Here is a 20901-nt window from a genome sequence, read left to right as displayed (position 1 = left end):
GTTAACGATAATAAGTCCATTCAAGAGTAAATTCAGGTTTATAAGAGAGGAAATATGTTGAATTCTGTGAATAACTCAAAATAATATGCCTAGTTTGGTAACCAATCGTTTCTCAGAACAGATAAACCAACCGTGTGCATATAATAAAAAGAATGATGTTTAACTTAAATTCTGTTAACATTTATGCTTCTATATTAGTTATATAGCAATTCAAATAACCCGCTGACAAACAGCACAAACTATTAACAAAAAGATGTAAATAATATAACCAGTAACACTTACTGTAAAAGTCACATCGCACAACATAGGATACGAAAGAAATACCACCGACACCAATCGCCGCTGGAATCATGTGGCGCAACTATAGAAATAAAAAAAAACGTTATGTACACACGCAATAAAACAAACCGATACAGCCTTACATGTTATTTCTATTTCAAATTAATTCACAAAAAATAAAATGGCATATCGACGCACTATTAAAACACCAGGTCTACTTATCTGCATAATTACTGGAGATATGACTATTTATAATACGCCGTCTCCTTGGCGACCCTTATCAGTTGACAAGGATGTTTATCGAGCTGTGTGTTGATCGTTTTAAGGGCATATGGGTACACTATAAAATACCAGGCCGACCTATCTGCGTAATACGACTTTTTATAATACGAAGTCTCTTTGGTGACCCTTATAAGTTGACAATGATGTTTACGGAGCTGTGCGTTGGTCGTCGTTATATCACGGCCGTTAATCATGGGCGCCACCTCCTTTTTGCGATGCATTGATAAATAAGCCAATGCTACTTCCGAGTAGGACCGGATGTTATCAAATGTCACGGATAATTCTACAGAGTGATTTAGTTTAATATGTTTTTTCAACATACTTTGCATTATTTTTAAAATCGGGCAATGTAGTACGATTAAGCGAAGATTTATTCATCCAAACATGTACAGAAACATTTAATAGCAACCCATTTGGAGACGTGGTGACCTTTATAAGATTTGACATGGTAAAGATTTTAACAAAATTCGATATATATTGTCTATGTGTCGAGCAAATTTCCACACAATGAAATCACTAACAACAGCAACCCGCTGCATTGAACATGTATTTTTTAAGTTTTATGATGCAAAACAACATTGGCTTCGTGTCGATCTAATATATAATTTAGAGTTTTCCAACAGAGATGGAGCCAATGGAGCCATGGCGGGAGAGCTAATGACAGTAGGTTGCGCCAATGCACTATTTCAACTATTTTGATTTTCGATGCCGACCATACACTTTTTGTTTCAGGTTGAGTGTTTGATCTTTTTTCTTAATTCGATCATAATGAAATATAATAAAAAAAGTAAAGTCTACATAATTATGAAGACACATGTGCTGCAAAGAGATTTTTAAGATTTCTGTTATTGAATATAATGTACTACAAAACTGGAAAAAAGCTTGAGCATAATGAACAAAAAGGTAACGATTACAAATAAAGCTATCCTTAGTTTTGCAGATATTAATAGGAAAGAATGATATACATTAGCCTATTTAAGACTCGTTGACCTTTTCCTTTTGGTAAATTAAGCGATTGCAATAGGGGATAAAATTCATCGTTTCAAGAAAAAAAATTATTTTTATTACTTCGTAAGTTTTGTTTTTGTATGAACACATTTGTTGTAGAGAACATGTTTTGAGAATGTTGAGAAGTTTGTTATTGGATTTCTTGAATATTTCATATTCTGGATTTACATCGTACACTATGTTGTTCAGGTTATTGACTACTTAATTTAGTTCGTTACTTATATATTCACATATTTACATCTTGGTTTCGTATAGAATGTGTATATGTTTTGTTTAGATTTGAGTTCAAGTATTTACGTTGAAAAATAAAAACAGAAATATGAAAAAGGAACAGTATATATAAAATGAAAGTCATGTGATGATTCATACATCGTGCATTGGCTCCACCTCATGTCCTTAGCTCCACCCCCTCGGCATTCGCACCATCTCTTTTGAAAAATTACAACATAATCTAATAGATCTGCAAGATGTCAATGTGTCTTTGTATGCAGTAACTCGTGAATGTTGAACGCAATCGTTTGATGTCATTCGCGAATTCATCGGTTGGAATTTTGCTCGTCACACATGCTCAATACATTCATTTGCTTTCAAAAACTCCATCATGTCGCAACATATAAAGGCCCTAAAGTTTCCAAATGGGTTGTGGTTGTATCTTTATATACATTTTGGATGAATAAATCTTCGCTAAATCGCACCTCATTGTCCGATTTTTAAAATATTGCGAAATATGTATAAACATATAAAACCTACTCACCTTAAAGAATTATCCATTAAATTTCAAAACATCTGGTCCTTAGCGCCACCTCGGAAATAAGATTTGCTCATGTATTATTGCATAAACTCTATCTATAATGCCCTATGGCGGGGTGCAGAAACTTGGCAAAAGGATGGCTTGAACGGGAGAAATCGTGCATTAACAAGGCGATTCACGTGCCGTTCAAGCCCTGTTATGTGTTTTTCATATCCATAATCTGGTCCACGCGCAGTTACTTCCCTTCTCCAGCCTTCGACGACTTTCCAAGCATAAATGTGGAACTGAATAAGTACCGGTTTCCTCATGCATGCAGGGATAATGGCAATGACTATTTCAATCCACTTTTCAAATTATACCATCTGCACTCTCTTAACAACACCTTTATTTTATTAACAACGTCAATGAAGTTAAGGTTATTTAGTATATTTACTCAACACTTTCAAACGACTATGCTGTACATGTAAGTGTTTATGTACCTTCAACGCTCCTGCTGTAAATTCCAAAAAAACACCTCATTTCTAACTTTGCGCGGCTGCATTTCAACTTTGCATTAATCCACTGTTTAAACACATTTTAAATCGAACACTGCCTATCCGAAGGTAAAGCCTCGTCATTTCGGATGATGACCGAGTGAGGCATATGTAAAACACAACCTTGAACTGTATTGAAATAATCGAATTATTTTGTCGATGTCGAATGAACAAGACATATTGTTTTCAATGTTATTTTAATTTATTTTGGTATGTGTGATTTGTTTATGCAATAATAGCAAAAATACACATTTTTTCGGACATGATCATCTGCGGGCGCTCTCAAAATCCGTTCCTGGAACGGATTTTTCAAGCGCCCGCAGATGATCATGCCATCGAAAACGTGTATTATCCCTATATAAATGCATCACAAAAAGAGGTGGCGCCCATGATTAACAGCCGTGAATACGGGTCATGAAATGACAGAGTTGTCATCAATAATTGTAACCACACAATACTGCTGTTTTGTTTGCATTAGATTTCTTTGTTTTAACGAAAACAAGTTTTACAATATTTTCAATGTTACTTTATTGAAAATAAATTGAAACGCTACCCTTGGTGAACATTATAGCGACCTTTCCAAAAAAAATATAATTCCGATTGACCATTTAGTTTCGTTATCCTCATCTTTGAGAATATATCAAACGGGTTTGAGTATTGTATTGTTTTGTACACGCAAATTCTTTATGATATTTTAAAACGGAGTCGGAAAGGCTCTTCATGGGTATACAACAAAACAACGGTTTTTATTGCATATAAGGGAACATAACATGTGAAACCATTGTTATTTACATGAACACGTAAAAGAGTCGTTTGAAAGTATAAAGCTCAAAAGATTTATCTCAAAAACGGAACAAATGAAGGGCATCACCATGGACGAAGGTACGTTCGTTTGTCAATCCGTATTCACAACTTAATCGGAAGAAGTTCTCCTTCACTTTTTAACGTGCAACAACAAAACTTGCCTGTATTGCTTCTTACGGTATACGAAGTTTTACTTTGGCGATTTTCATCTCCCGCGTTAAAAATTACAAAAGATATGCCTTTTTTTACTATACGAATGTCGACTTTATTAGCAAACATATACAACTCTGAAACTTCCATGTCCAGATGTATGTAATGTAGTTTGTAACATTGTATATTTGCCTTCTTCTTAGTATCATTATATCATGACCGTAACTGACCACACCCAGAGCGTTAAATAGATTATATAGCAAAATAACTTCGTAAATCTTTCTCTCTTAAATCATAAGTTCAAATTCTTAAGATTTGGTATGTTATATTATATTGTGGTTCTTTTCAAACTTTGTTAAAATATTGCCCCTTGGGTCAAAAACTAGCCTTACCCCAGTGTCAAATATTGCATTGCTACTTCTTGCTACATATTACCTAATGCGGCGTCGGGGGTTTTCGTCGCTATCATGGCAAGGTCTAGTTCCAACTTAAACAATTCAAACGATTATTGGCGTCGGCGTTATGCTGTGACCAAGGCTTGTGTGCTTCAACTGCAATCAACTGTAGGAATTCTAATGAAGCTGGTCTTTGGGGTCAACGAATGATGAATCGAATGGGTTTTGGCAAACACCTACACCCATCAATGAAGCAGACTAACCTCCCTTTTAGTAACTTTCACTGTCACTTTTAGCGGAAACCTCTCTTACCACATTAATTATATATTTTCAAAACCTCTGTACCGATGTTGTAAAAAATGTAACGCTTGTGTTAAGTTACCGGTTCTAAATTTCAATTTAAGTTACTCTTCTGAAGGAACAGTATTTTCAATTCATTTAATTCAGACTGTCCAAAGCTCGAGGGTACATGGTTAATGAATGACTTTTTAGGTTTTATAACTTCGAAAAAGATATCTTCTCTCAAAATCGTAACACAAGTGAGCGATCTTGAACCATCTTAACCCTCTTATCTGAAATTTTAGTTTTCAAACTTTTGTTTACATAATTTTACCTCTAGTTTTAAATGATATACTATCTCAGGGTGATTGTATCATATGTCTGTCAAAATATGTTTATACTGTGAAAGGGGAAGACACGTTTTTGACAGCTTTATTATGCAAATATTGATCAATCCTTTATAAGATGATGCACGAGTGTGTAGTATTTAGTTAATTATAAGTTTTATTTGATATCAACTTGCTGCACTGATAAAGATTTTTTGATCGTTTGTAAGGTTAACGATGTGTATATTTTCAATAATGCGTCGTGGCGTCATTTTAACATGTTAACAAGTTTTATTTGGAAAAGTGTGAGCACGAAAGACAAATGCTCCTTTAGCTTTATTTTCCGGATGAACATTTGCGTGCAACAACACCAGCTCTCTATATCTACCCAATATGTTCAATTAAAGATCCACGCATGTTTTAGGTATCATTATATGTGGTCACTGACAAGGAGCCATAATTATTTCCCGAAATGTAGCTTAAGTAAGCCAGTGAAATCAAGACTTAGTTAAAGATTGCATGCATGCCACGAGTATGCATTATTGTATCTACAGCATATATTAATGTGAAATATCATATGTGTTTTGGGGCCCATAATGCAATTTTATTGATCAATACAAATAACAAAGTATTGTTGTATCAAGGAATGGAGCCCATTTTTATTGTACATTTGTATCTAAATTTTACATATAAACATATGTTATTGTTGCATACATTCATATTCAAATATGACGTATGAGTATCAGCTAAATGAACGGAAATGTTTGATATATCTTGAAGCTAAGGAATTTTTTATTGCGCTTTCTATAATCAGATCTTGTGTACCACTGTAAAATATCATTAAGAGATTGATATAGAGATATGAAATCCTTGGCAGTGACTATATGTCATTACCAATGAAAATCATAAAAGAACCGTTGAATGTTGATAACGACCAAAAATGCGTTTGATATACGCCGAACTAACTTCTCTTATGAACATTTCTATCTGGTAAGTTTTAAAAGGTAATAGCATTAAATTATGTGTTTTGTTTTTGCAAAACCTAAATGTTTATGCTATATGTCAACAATGATCATGCATAGATATTTAACATATATTCATTCTTTTAATTCGCTATTGTTTAAGCTCGCGAATATCTACTTGATACTTGTCATTTTTGTTTGGACTATTGAATCTTAATAAAATTAAGATTTAAAATTTTAGACTTAAAATGTGCTTCTGAGCACTTTGAACATACGGACCTTGTTATGGTGTATGAATATATATTTTCGCTAATAACGAAACACTCCGGTTAGTTTTAAAATCAAACGCAATAAATCATGCATAATGTTGACGTTTTTAGTAAAATATAAAACTGTGTGTTTAAAATCACAACTGACCCCGTATACAAATTAAAAAAAGACCTAGTGACGAAACGTACATGTGTTTACAAGAAACACATAAGTTAACCTATACACTACTTACTGCAACTATTTTGCATAGTTGTTTCCCTTACATTTAAAAAATATAGTCTTGTCTGAGGTAAATATTGACAGTGTAATTTAAAATACGATTAATTAAGTAAGATATCAATGGGTAACATATATAATATTTTGTATGTATTTTGTATTTGTAGTAACTTATCGCCGGTCTGTAAATACGTTTAGGCAAATATAATTGTATCCTATCCCAAACAAACTTAAAGTTGATTTCACCTAAGTATATAATGACTTCTGTATCGCGTACCAATGATACTTTTGTGTATATGTATACAATTATGATGATATAAATGATGTTATACATGCTATTTCTTTAAAACAAAAACCTAAACCTTTCCTGGAATGAAGTGTATGTATTGTCTTCATAGTACTTATCGACTGTTCTTATTTATTTAAGCTGTATAACAAAGAAAAAAATGTAGACTTGAAATTGTTTGTTGGGAGTTTTGGAATAATTAATTTTCTTCCATAAGGAACAGAATAAGATAAACAATAAGGTTACCTATTAAAACAATAAAAATGAGTTATACTGATGACATTCAATAATGTATAGGTGCGTTTGTATATTTTTTATTTCATACATTGTTTAAATGTACTGTTTAACAACATATATTTTCTTTCAGATATTGGCGAGGAGTACAAATAGTATTCCCTAATGACCGTAAAGTGCGCTAATAAATACATTTGTTGTTTTGTGTTTGTTTCTACCTTCTTTTAATGCATAACATACGAACAATATGGCTATAATGACCATTTAGCGCTCATCTGTGGTCAATAACATCAATTACATAAGACCTTATAATCTAGTTTTTGACCCCACTTTAACCAGATTCAAACATGAACGTCATATTCTCAAGATAAATATTCCGACCAAGTTTGATCAATTCATAAATGTGGCCTTTTGAGTGGTGTCAAGGTTTTCCTGAGAATGGATCGGGTGACATTGATTTTGGACGCATTTAACCCAGACTCAAATCTTACTTCACATCGACATTTCCCAGATTAATAATTTGACCTAGTTACATCAATATTGAGTAATAAACGTCGCCTCTAAAGTAACAACCAGTTTTTTTAAACTATTTTACCTGGTGACCGAGTTTTTTCCAACACGAGAAAACATTATAACTCGGTCTAGATATGGTTGGTTTAAACATAAATATTGAGGCATTAACGTAGCCTGTATATTGGTAACAAGGTTTGGTTTTTGACTACGATTTAACCTGTTGGCCTTGATTTAGGACGGACGTTTTTCAGGGAGATGGGAGGGGGAGGAGGAGAAGGATGGGTTGGGGGGGGGAGGGGAAAGGGAAGGGGAGAGGAAGAGGGACTGAGGGGAGGGTAAATTGATTGATTAATTGATGGATGGGTGAATAAATGGATTGATGGATAGATGGGTGTATAAATGGATTGATTTGTAAATGGCTGAATTGATAAATGGATGGATAATTGCAAGTGAATTTAATTAGACAGTGCACAAAGAAGTTTTTTAGAAGAAATTGTTGGCGTATACTCGTTCGTATTTAAAAAGAAGTTATTGATGATTAAGTACATTCCAAGCTTTAACAGTATATACGTTATTGGTGTTAGGAAAAAAACGGCCCAAAATAGACCACGAGATTTGTCACACCTGGGTTGGGCAGTTAAAGCGCACTACCATGTTAGTGTAAAGTGAATATTAAAAGACATTTTTAATTAAAACATTGAAACAAAAATATCTAGTTTGGCAGGTGCCTTTTTATGTAAAATACTTATATGAGTTCAGAACATAATGCCTCTGATGCTGGAATGGATGTACAAAACTCGCAAAAAGATTGAGTGTGTTGTTTTGAAGACACTGACTATGACAATGGAAATAACATGAAACACGTTTTTCGAATAGTTGAATTTAAGCAAAATAATTTGTAATTTCAATTCAGATATAACAACCGGCCTGTTATTAGAGATGTTTAGTACATTTCAAAGATGTTTACTTGATAAAAAGATGTACATTTGTTTACCTGTCAAATCTATATTTATATAGATGAAATTTACAACTAGTACAAAGAAAAGTATCAGACTACATTTATTTACACAGTACATATTAAGCACAATAATAAAAAAAAAAATGTGGGACATGTAACGCCAAGCCCTTCAACTAACCTTTAATCTCTATATCAATATATTTATGATAGTTTACAGTAGTCAACAAGAGCTGATCCTAGACAGCGCACTCGAACATTCCTTTGTTCTCAACATATATTAAACAATTCCGTTCATTGACCTGATACTTATAAGGCATATTTAAATATGAAAGAATGTGTCAGTAAATTATGTTAATATGTAAAATTTAGCTACAAATGTTCAATATACAATATAAATGGGCTCTATTCGTTGATATAAAAATAATCTGTTTTTGTATTAATCAATAAAATTGCATTATGGGCCCGAAAAAAACCCATCTGATATTTCACATTAATATATATTTTATATACAATGATGCATTCTTGTTGCATGCATGCAATCTTTAACTTAATATTATGCAGACATGGATTATTTTAGCTAAATTTCGGGAAATGATTATTGCTCCTTGTCGGTGACCACATATAATTAGGACAACAACATTCGTGTATCTTGAATAGAATATATTTAGTAGATATAGGGAATGGTGTTGATACACACATATGTTCACCTGACTCTCCAGAGGGAAAATACAACAAAAGGAGCATGTGTCTTTATTGTTAAAACTTTTCCAAACAAAACTTGTCTACGTGTTAAAATAATGCCACGACGTATTACTTATGCAGGAAAATATTCACTGCGTTAACCAAACAATAGAGGCCATACCACTTTATCAGTGCAGCCAGTTGATATGAAATAAAACATATTATTAAAAAGGAAGTTACTCAGATACATCAAGCAATATTTATATAAAAAAAACATTCACGTTTAAATAAAAATTTATTACAAATCCTACACAATCTTGCATCATCTTAAAAAATGATTTATCAATATTTACATTATAAAGCTGTCAAAAACGTTTCTTCCGATTTTATAGTATTATAAACATGTTTTGACAGTCATCTGATAAAATCACCCTAAAATCTTTTGAAGATTAGTGAATTAAAAATGCTGTTCCATCTTGCTCCTGAATAAGGAAGAAAACGCCATTTCCAACCAAAAACGAAAATTGCATTATAAACATTTCTTAGTATAGCATATTTTTTCAGGATTAAATATCATTGAGTTGTTTAAATAAATGGTTAAATGTCAGCATATCTACATTTAATGGGATATCATTAGTGAAAAAGAAAATTGTGGTGAGTTTAATATGCAATCTATAATCGACTGTTCTAACGTCAATTTAGTTTAACCAATACTTTGACTTTCTGTATAAGTCTTGTAGGTCAATGTCAAAGTCAAGATGAGGTCAATTGCTGTGAGTGTCTTTATAGTATTCAAAGACATATTTAAAAACGAAAAGCCATCAAAGCAAAAATGTAATTCCTTAATACATTTCTTATATTGACTAATGTTCACGTAGGTATAAAAGTAAACCTGGCCGATGATTTATTGCGCACATGTAGCCATCTTCAGGGGGTGGGGTAAAGAAAAATGACTGTGATGTTATGTGTTTAAGGTTTTCAATGCCAGCTTACGCAGAGAAGCTACTACTGCAAATAGGCAAAACAGTTACAGATAAATTAATCTCAACTTCACATACCAAAATACAATTTAACAAAATCATTTATTGGATCATTGCATGTGAAATCGTAAAATTGAATTCTAATGTTTCACTTAAAATATTCACAGAGCGACTATTTAACATTTAAAAAAAAATCGGCATGTTAAGCGTTCAAATAGCATCGCATAATATTTATTTCTGTCAGTTAGTATAGCCTTTGAATAACAATGATATCGATTTACACTTAAAAAGATTCAAGTCACTTAAATTGAAAAAGTCGGTATCTACAATACAGGATATTTATGTCAAAAACAACATACATCATGTTAAGAGCGTAAACAAGTCAAGTCGAATCTTGTAAAAAAAACATGAACAATTATACTTATACTTAATCAATATAAAAATACATAAGGTTAAGGTGTGTGCTTCCTTTCGACAGTATTATACACATGTTTTGTTGATCGCCTGATAAAATGACACTGAAGTTGAAAAAAAATATGTTAAAGTTATTGAGATAAAATTATCTAAAACTCAATCTGACATATCCTACAAGAGTACCAGGATAACCCAAAATCGCTCACCAGTCATTAGCATAAAGATAGCAAACCGTTTAACATTAACATGTGCCGCCTCGAGGTTCGGCCAGTTGTAACGCCGTATGCACATGATTCTTGCAAACTTAATAAAGCACCACTACACGTAATATAACAAACATCACACATCAGTGCCTGGCGGTTTTTGAGCAAAAAATGTTACTGTCTTAAAAAAGTCTATATAAAAGGTTTGTCTGGTGCGTGGCAAGTGTTTATAACAGATTTGATGGGAAGCTTTGTAGAGAAGCAATATATTATGTCACATACAATATATCAGCCTTGTGGTTTGAGAAAAGAAAACTTTGACGGTTTTTGTGCTAAAAATATAGCATTTGATCTCTGCGCTTGGGCGATTCCGACCACATAGACGTTATAACAACAAAATCATGTAGATGACCACTATAAGCTGATACATATGAAATACTTATTCCATGGGCCTTGGAATTATATAGAAGATTCACGAACTTCCCATGTCTTCCCATGTTTTCCTAAAAGTTTTACACTCTGGTCACCCACCCATGCAGCTTATTGGAACGATTTGAACAATTTTGAAAGAGGGAAACCAAGGGACAATTCCTGTGATTTTTTCGTAAAATGTTTCCTGTAGAGGATGGGGCTAGGGCTCGTTAAAAAACATATGCCGAATGACACTGACGCATGACACACACCTCATGACGGGCAAAAGACGACACCAAATTGAACATATTGTACACGGCTGAGCTTATGTTAATCAGTGAACATTTAGCGTTTGCGTTTTATTATGTTTACATGCAAAGTAGGCAAGTTTGGTCAAGTATGGTTGACAATTAAGTATCAATATTTTATTTACCCTCAACAAAGTGTAAAAACTCGAGGTTGCAAGAAGGTATTTTAGAAACAGAACATACATTTAAATTTAAAGACAAATGTAAACAAGAGCACTGCCTTGCGGGTGCAGACCGCTCATCTATTTTTCTTTTTAAAGGTGAAGGGACCTATCTCAATTTCAATCACAAAGGAGAAAGGGGTGGAGTGGAGAGGGGTGTATAGTGTGGGTGTGTGGTCATTTATCACATTATCTTTAAAAAAATGCAAAAAAATATTATTTTTTTTTTTGGGGGGGGGGATTATTGGACGGTATTTCAAAAATAAAATAATAAAAATAAATATTTGTGTTTTTAAACCAAGTTTAAAAAAAAATAATAATATTATTATTTTTTGTTTTGGGGGGGGGGGCCGAGGGGTATAGTGTGAGGGTGTGGTGGTCATTTATTGGATGATCTTTAAAAAAAATGGGGGGGATTCGGTGGGGCGTGGGGGATGGTTTTGTGGAGTCTATTGTGGTATGTCAGGTAAGAGTTGTTTTGTCAAAGTATCAATCAAATCTAATCATAAATACAGAAGTTATGGCAATTTTAGCAAAATTTAATAATTTGACTTTGACAGTCAAGGTCATTCGAAGGTCAAGGTAAAATTCAACTTGCCAGGTACAGTACCCTCATGATAGCATGAAAGTATTTGAAGTTTGAAAGCAATAGCCTTGATACTTAAGAAGAAAAGTGGATCTTAACACAAAATTTAACCATATATTTAAAGTTACTAAGTCAAAAAAGGGCCATAATTCCGTAAAAATGACAACCCGAGTTATGCTACTTGTCCTTTACTGTCCCCTTATGATAATTTGCGAGTGTTCCAAGTATGAAAGCAATATCTATGATGCATTAGGGGTAAGGTGGACCAAAACACAAAACTTAACCAAATTTTCAAATTTCTAAGTATAAAGGGCCCATAATTCCGTCAAAATGCTAGTCAGAGTTACATAACTTTGCCTGCACAGTCCCCTTATGATAGTTAGTAAGTGCTGCAAGTATGAAAGCAATAGCTTTGATACTTTAGGAATAAAGTGGACCTAAACACAAAACTTAACCAAATTTTCTAAGTATAAAAAGGGAACATAATTCTGTCAAAATGCCAGTCAGAGTTACATAACTTTGCCTGCACAGTCCCCTTATGATAGTTAGTAAGTGTTGCAAGTATGAAAGCAATAGCTTTGATACTTAAGGAATAAAATGGACCTAAACACAAAACTTAAACAAAATTGTCAATATTCTAAGTATAAAAAGGGCACATAATTCTGTCAAAATGCACGCCAAAGTTATCTCACTTTGCCTGCCCAGTCCCCTCATAATAGTAAGTAAGTGTACCAAGTTTGAATGCAATAGCATTGATACTTTATGAGAAAAGTGGACCTAAACGCAAAACTTAACCGGACGACGACGACGACGCAGACGCCGACCCCGACGCCAAGATGATGACAATAGCTCATAATTTTTTTTTCAAAAATATATGAGCCAAAAACCGACTCGAGACAGTGTTAGCACTTCAAATAGATATATAAATGCCAACTCGTAGCGTCTTTCGCATATTGAGCGAGATTCAATTCACCCCCAATAATTTATCATAAAAATGTAACATGTTTATTGCTATATTTGTTTCGCAGATTCAATTGTTCTCACGATGGCATGTAACGGAGAAAGAACTACAGCCAGTGGAGTGCTTGTCAAGAGGTTACTTTCAGTGAGCCAGTGCGTTCTAATATGAAAGTCATATATAATATACCACCCAACAACCATTTTAACGCATTTGCAGTAACTTTATTATCCATGAAAACGATATACACATGACACGGTATAAATAATTCGCAAGTGGCATTTTACATTCCAGAGAGAACATCATTAATGAGCCTACAAGAGACAGAAGAAATCGCTTGTGTTCCCGTTTGATAAAATAAAGAGCTAGTAGTCTGTTCCATGATCCATCGAATATATGCAGAACAAGAGTAACATGTGTTAGTACATACTACTGTTACTGAGGCTTTGAAAATATAATATTAATATGGTAAGAGATGTTTCCGCTAAAAGAGACAGTGAAAGGTACAAAAGGTGACCCATTTGGTTCATCATTCGATGACCCGAAATACATACTTCAATAGCATTCATACAGTTGATTGCAGTTGTAGCACATAAACCTTAGCCACAGCATAACACCGTCGCCAATAATTGATTGCGCTGATACAGTTCGAACTTGACCTTGTTACAGTAATGGCGAATACCCCCGAAGCCGCATTAGGTGAGGCTAGGTTTGACCGCAGGGGAGATATTTGAACAAAGTTTGAAAAGAACCACAAAACAATAGTTCATACCAAATGTTAAAGAATTTGAAACCTATGATTTCAGAGAGAAAGATTTTGCAATATAATCTATTCGACGCTCTTATCAGTTTTCATATTGTTATAATATGATGATACAAAGAAGACGACCAATCTACAATGTTACATACTAAATATCAAACATATGGACGTTGAAGTTTCAATGATTAAAATTTGTGCTCATAAAGTCAATTGTTGTATAGTATATATTTTGTCATTTTTTAGTGGAACGATCCAATCGCCAAAGATAAACTTCATATACCGTAAGAAATAACACAGGCAATTTTTAATGTTTTACGTATATATGTGTAGGAAATCTTCCGACAAACTTGTGAAAACGGACAAACAGACATGCATACATTTGTACATAGCGATACCCTTTATTTGTTCCATTTTGTAATTCAATCTAGTTGAGCTCTATACTTTCAAAACGACTCTTTTAACTGTACATGTTAATTACTGGTTAGTGCGTGTGTATATGCACTTATATTCATTAGAAAAAATTGTTCTGTTTTAAACCAATGCAGTGACTTTACGACTCCGTTTTAATATTTCACGAAGAATTTTCGTGTACAAAACGATAAAAACCGTTTATTTCATTATTGAAGATGAGTTTAACGAAACTCAATGGTCAATCCGGTTTGTATTTTCTGTTTGAAAGGTCGCTAAAATGCTCACAAAAGGTGTCGTTATAAGTTATGTTCAATATATTTATAATAAAATGATAGTCAAACATTTTTTCGTTAGAACAAACAAATCTAATGTAAACAAAACCGCAATATTGTGAGGTATAAATTATTGATGACAACTCGGTGCTCTCATGACACTTATTACGCCCAACGCACAGCTCCGTAAACATCTTTGTCAACTGATAAGGGTCACCAACGAGACGTCGTATTATAAAAGACATATCTCCAGACATAACGCAGATACGTCGACTTGGTGCTTAATAGTGCGTAGATATGTCATTTAATTTGTGAAATAATTCGGAATATAAATAACATGTAATGGCTGTTTAGGTTTGTTTTTAATTGCGTCTGTACTTAACGTTGTTTTATTTCTTTAGTTGCGCGACATGATTCCATCGGCGTTCTTGGTGGCGGTTGTATTTATTTCGTGTTTCTACGTTGTGCGATGTAATGTGCATAGTAAGTAAACCAATATACCTTTAACTTCGTTTTAATGTTTGAATGACAAAATTAGAGGTATAATACGTATAACATGTCATGCGTAAAACTCCGTCCAAATGTGTACACAAATCTAGCAACTAGATTGTTCTTAATTAATGTATTATTTATTTATTATTATTATTCGGAAAACATATAAAACTTTTTCCACCTCAACATTAGTAGAATGCATTAACTATAAAAGTTAAAGTTATCGATACCAATTCCGCTAAATCATTCCTTTAAAATGAACGTCTTGACAAATGAAAAGACAATTGCGGGTATTATTATTGTATTAGCTTATGTTCTCTTTTAGGTCCATGTAATGCAACGGTAGAGTGTGCAAATAGTACCACAGTTTGTGAGAATGGTTTCTGTCATATACGTAAGTCTTTATTTATGATATGTTAATGTTTTATTATTATCCATATAAAAACACTAGAACAACGGTCTTGTAACGCTCGTTAAATAAAGTTTGCGAAATTTGAGTTCTTGTTTATTTATGATTTTTTCGTACCAATGTTCAGAGGCCGGTCAAGTATGCACAATTGAAACTGCAACAACCGTCGCAACAACTGTAACAACCACCGCTGGACTAACCCAACCAGGTGCAACTTCCCAAGCATCGAGTTCTACCTCGGCATCAACAACTACTCCGACAACTACTGCGACTCCTACAACTACTACGGATTTAACAACTACTAGTAAGTCTACCACGTGTCATCCTAATTTCGGTGGTTAAGTATGACAAAATATGTATGATCATTATTTTCCGCTACGCTGTTTTTGATACTTTGTTAAAACTGAAAAATGATTATAATCATCATAAAATTATGTAAATTAAGTGCAAATTATTGCCGTTCGCGGTTTGGTTGTAATTTATTTTCATTTAAGAATATTTATGTTGTTACATTTAATGGCTTGCTTGTTTTCACTTAATATTGCTAATACCTTATAGCTCTTTTGTTATAAGACTCAATATAAAAAATTTAATTTATACATATTCATGTTTAATAAATATGAGTACATGTACTTGTTCAAACTTTAGCAACATCAAACACACCCAAGCGAAAAAAGCGCAATACTGGCCTACAAGAGTGTGTTACAAACGCAAGTTGTGTATCAGGCGAACAAACAACATTGGTATGCGCGTGTAATGATGGCTATACTACAGATAATGGAAAGTGCAAAAAAGGTACAATAAACAGTAACAGCACAACGCGTGTAGTATTAAATGGACATATCGACGGTATATTTCTCCAAAAAAATAGACATACATTAAAAAATGCATGTTCCCACTTTTGACGCTCATATTTTTAATATAACAGCAATACTATTATGATAATCGTTAATGTAAAATGGAAACGGTGTCCAAATTATTTTCCAAAACAAGTTTCCGTTGAGATTCAAACTAGCGCCCACACAATCTGCGCAGTTCAATTTCATTCATAATTACTTTACATTGTTCAACTATATTTTGTCCAGAGCCAGAGAACAGTGTCTCAGGGGATTTTTTTATTTATAAACATATAATTCTAATGAAAGTCTTATTTAGAAAATCATACCAACTTTATAATCAATCAATTCGTATTATCCTATAAATGCCACTTTAACCAAATTGGCTTAGCCCCAAATATCCATTCGTTTTCTATGCACGTTTTATGTTTATTCCAACGACCCCTTTTTACTAAAACACACGATTTTCAAGCGGATGTTTTACTTTCCGCTTATTATTTATCTCTTTACTTTACTCTGTGTGAACATGCATTTTTCAAGGTGATTAACAAACTGCTTTTATACGCTACTATTAAATAAGTGTGTTAAACTTTATTTGCATATGTTTAAGAATTATATAGAAGATATCGTAAACTTATTATCCTTACAAATTAGCTATGCTCAAAGCCCGAAACATTAATTGCAAATGCATTCAAGTAAATTATATATTATATAAATGAGTCTACTTTTCTAAATAATCTTCAGATCCTGGCAATGGCGCAGGACCATTGAGAGTGACGGAACTTTTCACTGTCATGGTGACGACAGTGCTGCTGTTTCTCATCTAGAAAACCCTACCGTGCTGCAGTGGTCTATTGACTAATCGGTAACATTGCCTGCCGTTTGTAAATAACTCTATATCTTTAGGATTTTTCATGGAAAAAATATTGTGTAAACACTTAAATCAAAACCAGTCGTGTAAAGTAAACCACCTTTAGTTTGTATCTGCATATCACTTTGAAAGTTTATTTATCAATACAGAAAATATCTGTTTAAACGCTTAAACAACTACAACAGAAACAAACTTTCACAAACTTACTGTTTCACAAACCGAGAGCAGACCAATCGAGCGGTGTCATTTGTACAATAGTGATGCATGATCTGGCTTTGAAAGTGCGTGTGCCCTGTGTCTACAGAATATGTCACCGAGAGTGTACATGTATGAGAGTTCCGGTTATCTGTGCATGCCTGATGAAGCCGTTGTGCAGACCAACTGGCGATGCAAGATCAACCAGAACAGTGTGGTTTCTTGTAGACACGTGAGCGCCACTTTTGGTCGGAGTCTTTATTTAAAGAATAAAAGAGATATACCTACATACTAAACAGTGTTGTCATATCTGCCTATAAACCGAGCCTTCGTATTATACATGTTCCTCGAACCCAGTTTAACCTCTACAAATAAGTACTGACTATCCAAAAAACAATTTGTACAACCGATGCTTGTATACAACTTTTGTTCTAACATTCAAAGTTTAAAGATACATTCGCATTCGGTTGCAGTTTTAATTTCCTAAGTATTAACGCACTGTATTTGTTACAGTCTACGATAAAATTCAGATAATGCAATAGGATAGTCTCTTAAACAAATCATCTTAATTTACTCTAAGATATATTTAAGTAAAATACACTGGTTATGATATTCTTTTGTTCAACCTGAGTTCAGTTAGAACGTTGATGCTCACACAGAAATCACCTAAAGGATTTTTTAATTGGAAACTGCAGTGCGACACTCGCGCAAATGAGGTTTACTCTCAACCATGCAGTAGCTTGAAAACATATTGAAAAACAGTTCGTTTTGAAAAATGCCAAAATAACCTCTTGACTGATGATACACCGTTGCTATTTTGGATTTACATTTATTATTGCGCTAAATAACGTAATGATTGGAATTTGTATATTGTGATATTGTCATGGTGTCATGGTTACAAATCATATCCTTATCTAGCTTTAAGCGCACATCCAAACAACATTTGTTGACCTTTATCATTTTTATGTTGTTAATGGTTTCAAATGCTAGTCGATTCCGTTCTGGTTACAATTGTAAATATGTATTTTTCTCATGCCACCTAGATTACTAAGGACGTCAACTTTAAAATGCATTAAGCGAACATACATTTTAACAGCCTCTAAAACAAACGTATTTTCCAAACAACTTCGTACCCTCTATGTTTGTTTGTATTTGGTCTCTAAAGTGTGATCAATTATATATCTTAACAATCAAGCAGACACACGCATACATGGTGAACAGTTCAATGTAGATACAATAGTAATATTTATATAAACAAAAAACAACAATAATTATTACATATAAGTAAAATAGTACGCACAGAAAACAGCTGTCGCCAACTTCATCTCAAATAAAAATTTCGTGTAGACCATATGAAACTGATGTATTTAGAGTTGCCATCGAATTGTTTCGCTTTCTTATCACTGTTTGATGTTAAAGATTACAAAAAAAATCAATGGTCTGACAAACATTAGCAAACCAATAAAATGTCTGTATATATGATACAATGGTGGTGCCATAGATTTTTTATTGTAACAAGCAAGCGTTAGTTGTTTACAATATTAATGTCTATGTATCTATTTTGTGCTTGCCAAACTCTAAACATATTTATATATATGTAAATGCATTGTGTATCCAATTTCCACTTTCTCGTCATAACACAACTATTAATAGAATGTTTAACAAATCTAAATAACACTCATAAGGACGTTGTTAGTTATTTTAAAACATTCGTGCGAGCACGAACTGGTATAAATTTCTGTATGATTGAACATGAAAACTCTCGCATAGGCGCAATAAGCAATTTGTGTTGTCCATTTGCAAGTATATGATTTACTAGTATTCGCCAACGGAACAGAAAAACCTAAACACTATTGAATGGAAAAAAGGACTGTTTGTACAGTCTGTGTCTAAATACAGAACAGAACAGAATCGTTTATTCAGACTTAAGCATGTCAAGCTCATCGTCATTTACAATCGTATACAATAACAGCATGAAGTAAATACAAACACAAATATAATCATTATGAAGAAAGATCAATTTACAATATAAGGAGTAAACATGTTATCGTATTTTCGTGAGAATGTAATAATATAATTTCAAACGTAAAAAATACACCTTGATAGGGAATACACTGTTGAGTTTCACATTACACCGATAGCAAAATGATAAACAGGACCATATCATTTGTAGGAAATGTTCACAGTGCCATCACCAATATATTCCAAAATAAAACATGTACAGTTGAAACAAAAAACAAACATAAACGAAACGATACGTACAATATGCGCATGTGTCTTATAATCATTTCGTTACTACTTACACCCATGTCATTTTTCAGGATAGTTTGCACGTGAATATTGCGCTCAATGTTTACATATCGGTTTTCCTCATAAAGCACACGATTTCAAGACGCTTGCCGGTTAATGTTTTATAAATGTATATAAATATATATTGTAAGTGTGAATTTTTTTAAATCTTAATCAGTCCTAATTACTAAAATATTTAACCAATTGGACAGATTTCAGCAACATCGAAATATGGTAATCCAATGATTATTTATGTGATGTTTAGACAAAATCTCCATAACTGTTTAGGAGAATATGTCGTTTGAATGAAAAGTTCAAATACGACAAAAAAACTCTCATCTGGAGCCCACAACGATAGTGATTTGCCAAGAATCGAGACGCCTTGAGGAAGCTGGTCGGTATGTCCCAGACGGTACCACAGGCAACAGTGGGATAATATGATATGATCTTGACCTTGGAAATTAAGGACATGAATTTGCCGAGCGATATGTCGTCTTCACATTCGAAAATGTGTGGCAATCATTTAAAAAAATGTCCTTAAGGGAAATAAATTTACAGTCCGAACAAGGGTAGTATACCTACATTTAAACATGGTGTGATCTTGATCTTCGATCCTGAAGGTCTAGCACATAGCACGCCGTCTCATGGTGGTGAAATATTGGTGAAATATTTATTACAAGCTCCCGATGAATGATAAAGATATGCTCCTAAGTGTGAAAGTTTGCCAAAATTTGACATAACTTCATCTGGTTCGAACGATATTAATTAATACATGTAGTCAACATTCATACAAAATAATATACTTTTGGTTTCCATATATACGTTTCTTAATATTTATTTTTGTATAAAAAAGTGTTCATCCAAAATGTATTATCAGTTAAGGTAAATACGTTAAATATACTTACACTCAATTATCTACGTTCAAATTATATGAAGATCAAAACAATAAAACACTTGCAGAAATCTTAAAATGTGCTGCTTTAGTTTACGTACACTCTTCGAAACGTATAGCATAATATGCTTCAGTAATGAAACTACTCACTTAACACAAAAATAAAAAAATATAAAAATGTACGATGTCACACTCAAATTTTTTTTATTAGAACGTTAGAACGAATACCAAAATGATACAAGGTGAGTTATAATGATAATTTTTCAACGGCTTTACGAATGTCACCTGAGGTCAGCTTAGCACTTGAAAATCATTCTTAAAATATCGTTGAAGACCTTGATCAGAGTTTAACAAAATAAAAACAAACACATATGAACCGAAAACAAACATAATTGAAAGGATTACAATCGCAAAAATATATATTTAGATGATGTATTGAATTATTTTTTACAATTCCTAAAGGACGAATGTGTGTGTCGTCGCAAATTAAACAAGACATTCGTCTGATAAGAATGTCCCCTTCAAA

The 20901-nt window shown here is 33.2% G+C and overlaps 3 protein-coding genes across 8 annotated transcripts in view; 2 read left to right on the top strand and 1 right to left on the bottom strand.

The window, feature by feature from the left end:
• LOC127881035 (baculoviral IAP repeat-containing protein 3-like) overlaps positions 1-478 on the bottom strand; it is a 10255-nt gene extending 9777 nt beyond the window's left edge. For all 5 annotated transcript variants that reach the window (XM_052428623.1, XM_052428625.1, XM_052428626.1 and 2 more), the window contains exon 1: positions 283-478. Coding sequence is in view for 1 of the 5 variants with exons in the window: in XM_052428622.1 (XP_052284582.1) it covers positions 283-352 (70 nt within the window). In the remaining 4 variants the exon portion in view is untranslated. The remainder of the gene's footprint in view (positions 1-282) is intronic.
• LOC127881044 (uncharacterized) overlaps positions 1-20901 on the top strand; it is a 133745-nt gene that overhangs the window by 97871 nt on the left and 14973 nt on the right. The window lies entirely within an intron of this gene.
• Positions 14554-17490, top strand: LOC127881037 (integumentary mucin C.1-like). The gene is made up of 6 exons (XM_052428629.1): positions 14554-14678; positions 14793-14874; positions 15209-15277; positions 15420-15596; positions 15941-16087; positions 16873-17490. The coding sequence occupies exons 2-6, from the start codon at positions 14802-14804 to the stop codon at positions 16953-16955; spliced, it is 549 nt and encodes a 182-aa protein (XP_052284589.1). The 5' UTR covers positions 14554-14678; positions 14793-14801; the 3' UTR covers positions 16956-17490.

This window comes from Dreissena polymorpha, chromosome 5 (assembly GCF_020536995.1).
Source record: "Dreissena polymorpha isolate Duluth1 chromosome 5, UMN_Dpol_1.0, whole genome shotgun sequence".
In the NCBI taxonomy this organism is placed as follows: Eukaryota; Metazoa; Mollusca; class Bivalvia; order Myida; family Dreissenidae; genus Dreissena; species Dreissena polymorpha.
Note: the sequence above shows the minus strand (reverse complement) of the source record. Positions and strands in the feature narration are given on the sequence as shown.

Bases quoted from the DNA above. Each gene is read 5' to 3' on its own strand.
- LOC127881037 (XM_052428629.1), top strand. From the start codon at position 14,802: ATGATTCCATCGGCGTTCTTGGTGGCGGTTGTATTTATTTCGTGTTTC. The intron at 14,875-15,208 runs GTAAGTAAACCA...GTTCTCTTTTAG, and splicing joins TGTGCGATGTAATGTGCATA to GTCCATGTAATGCAACGGTA. The intron at 15,597-15,940 runs GTAAGTCTACCA...TTCAAACTTTAG, and splicing joins TACGGATTTAACAACTACTA to CAACATCAAACACACCCAAG.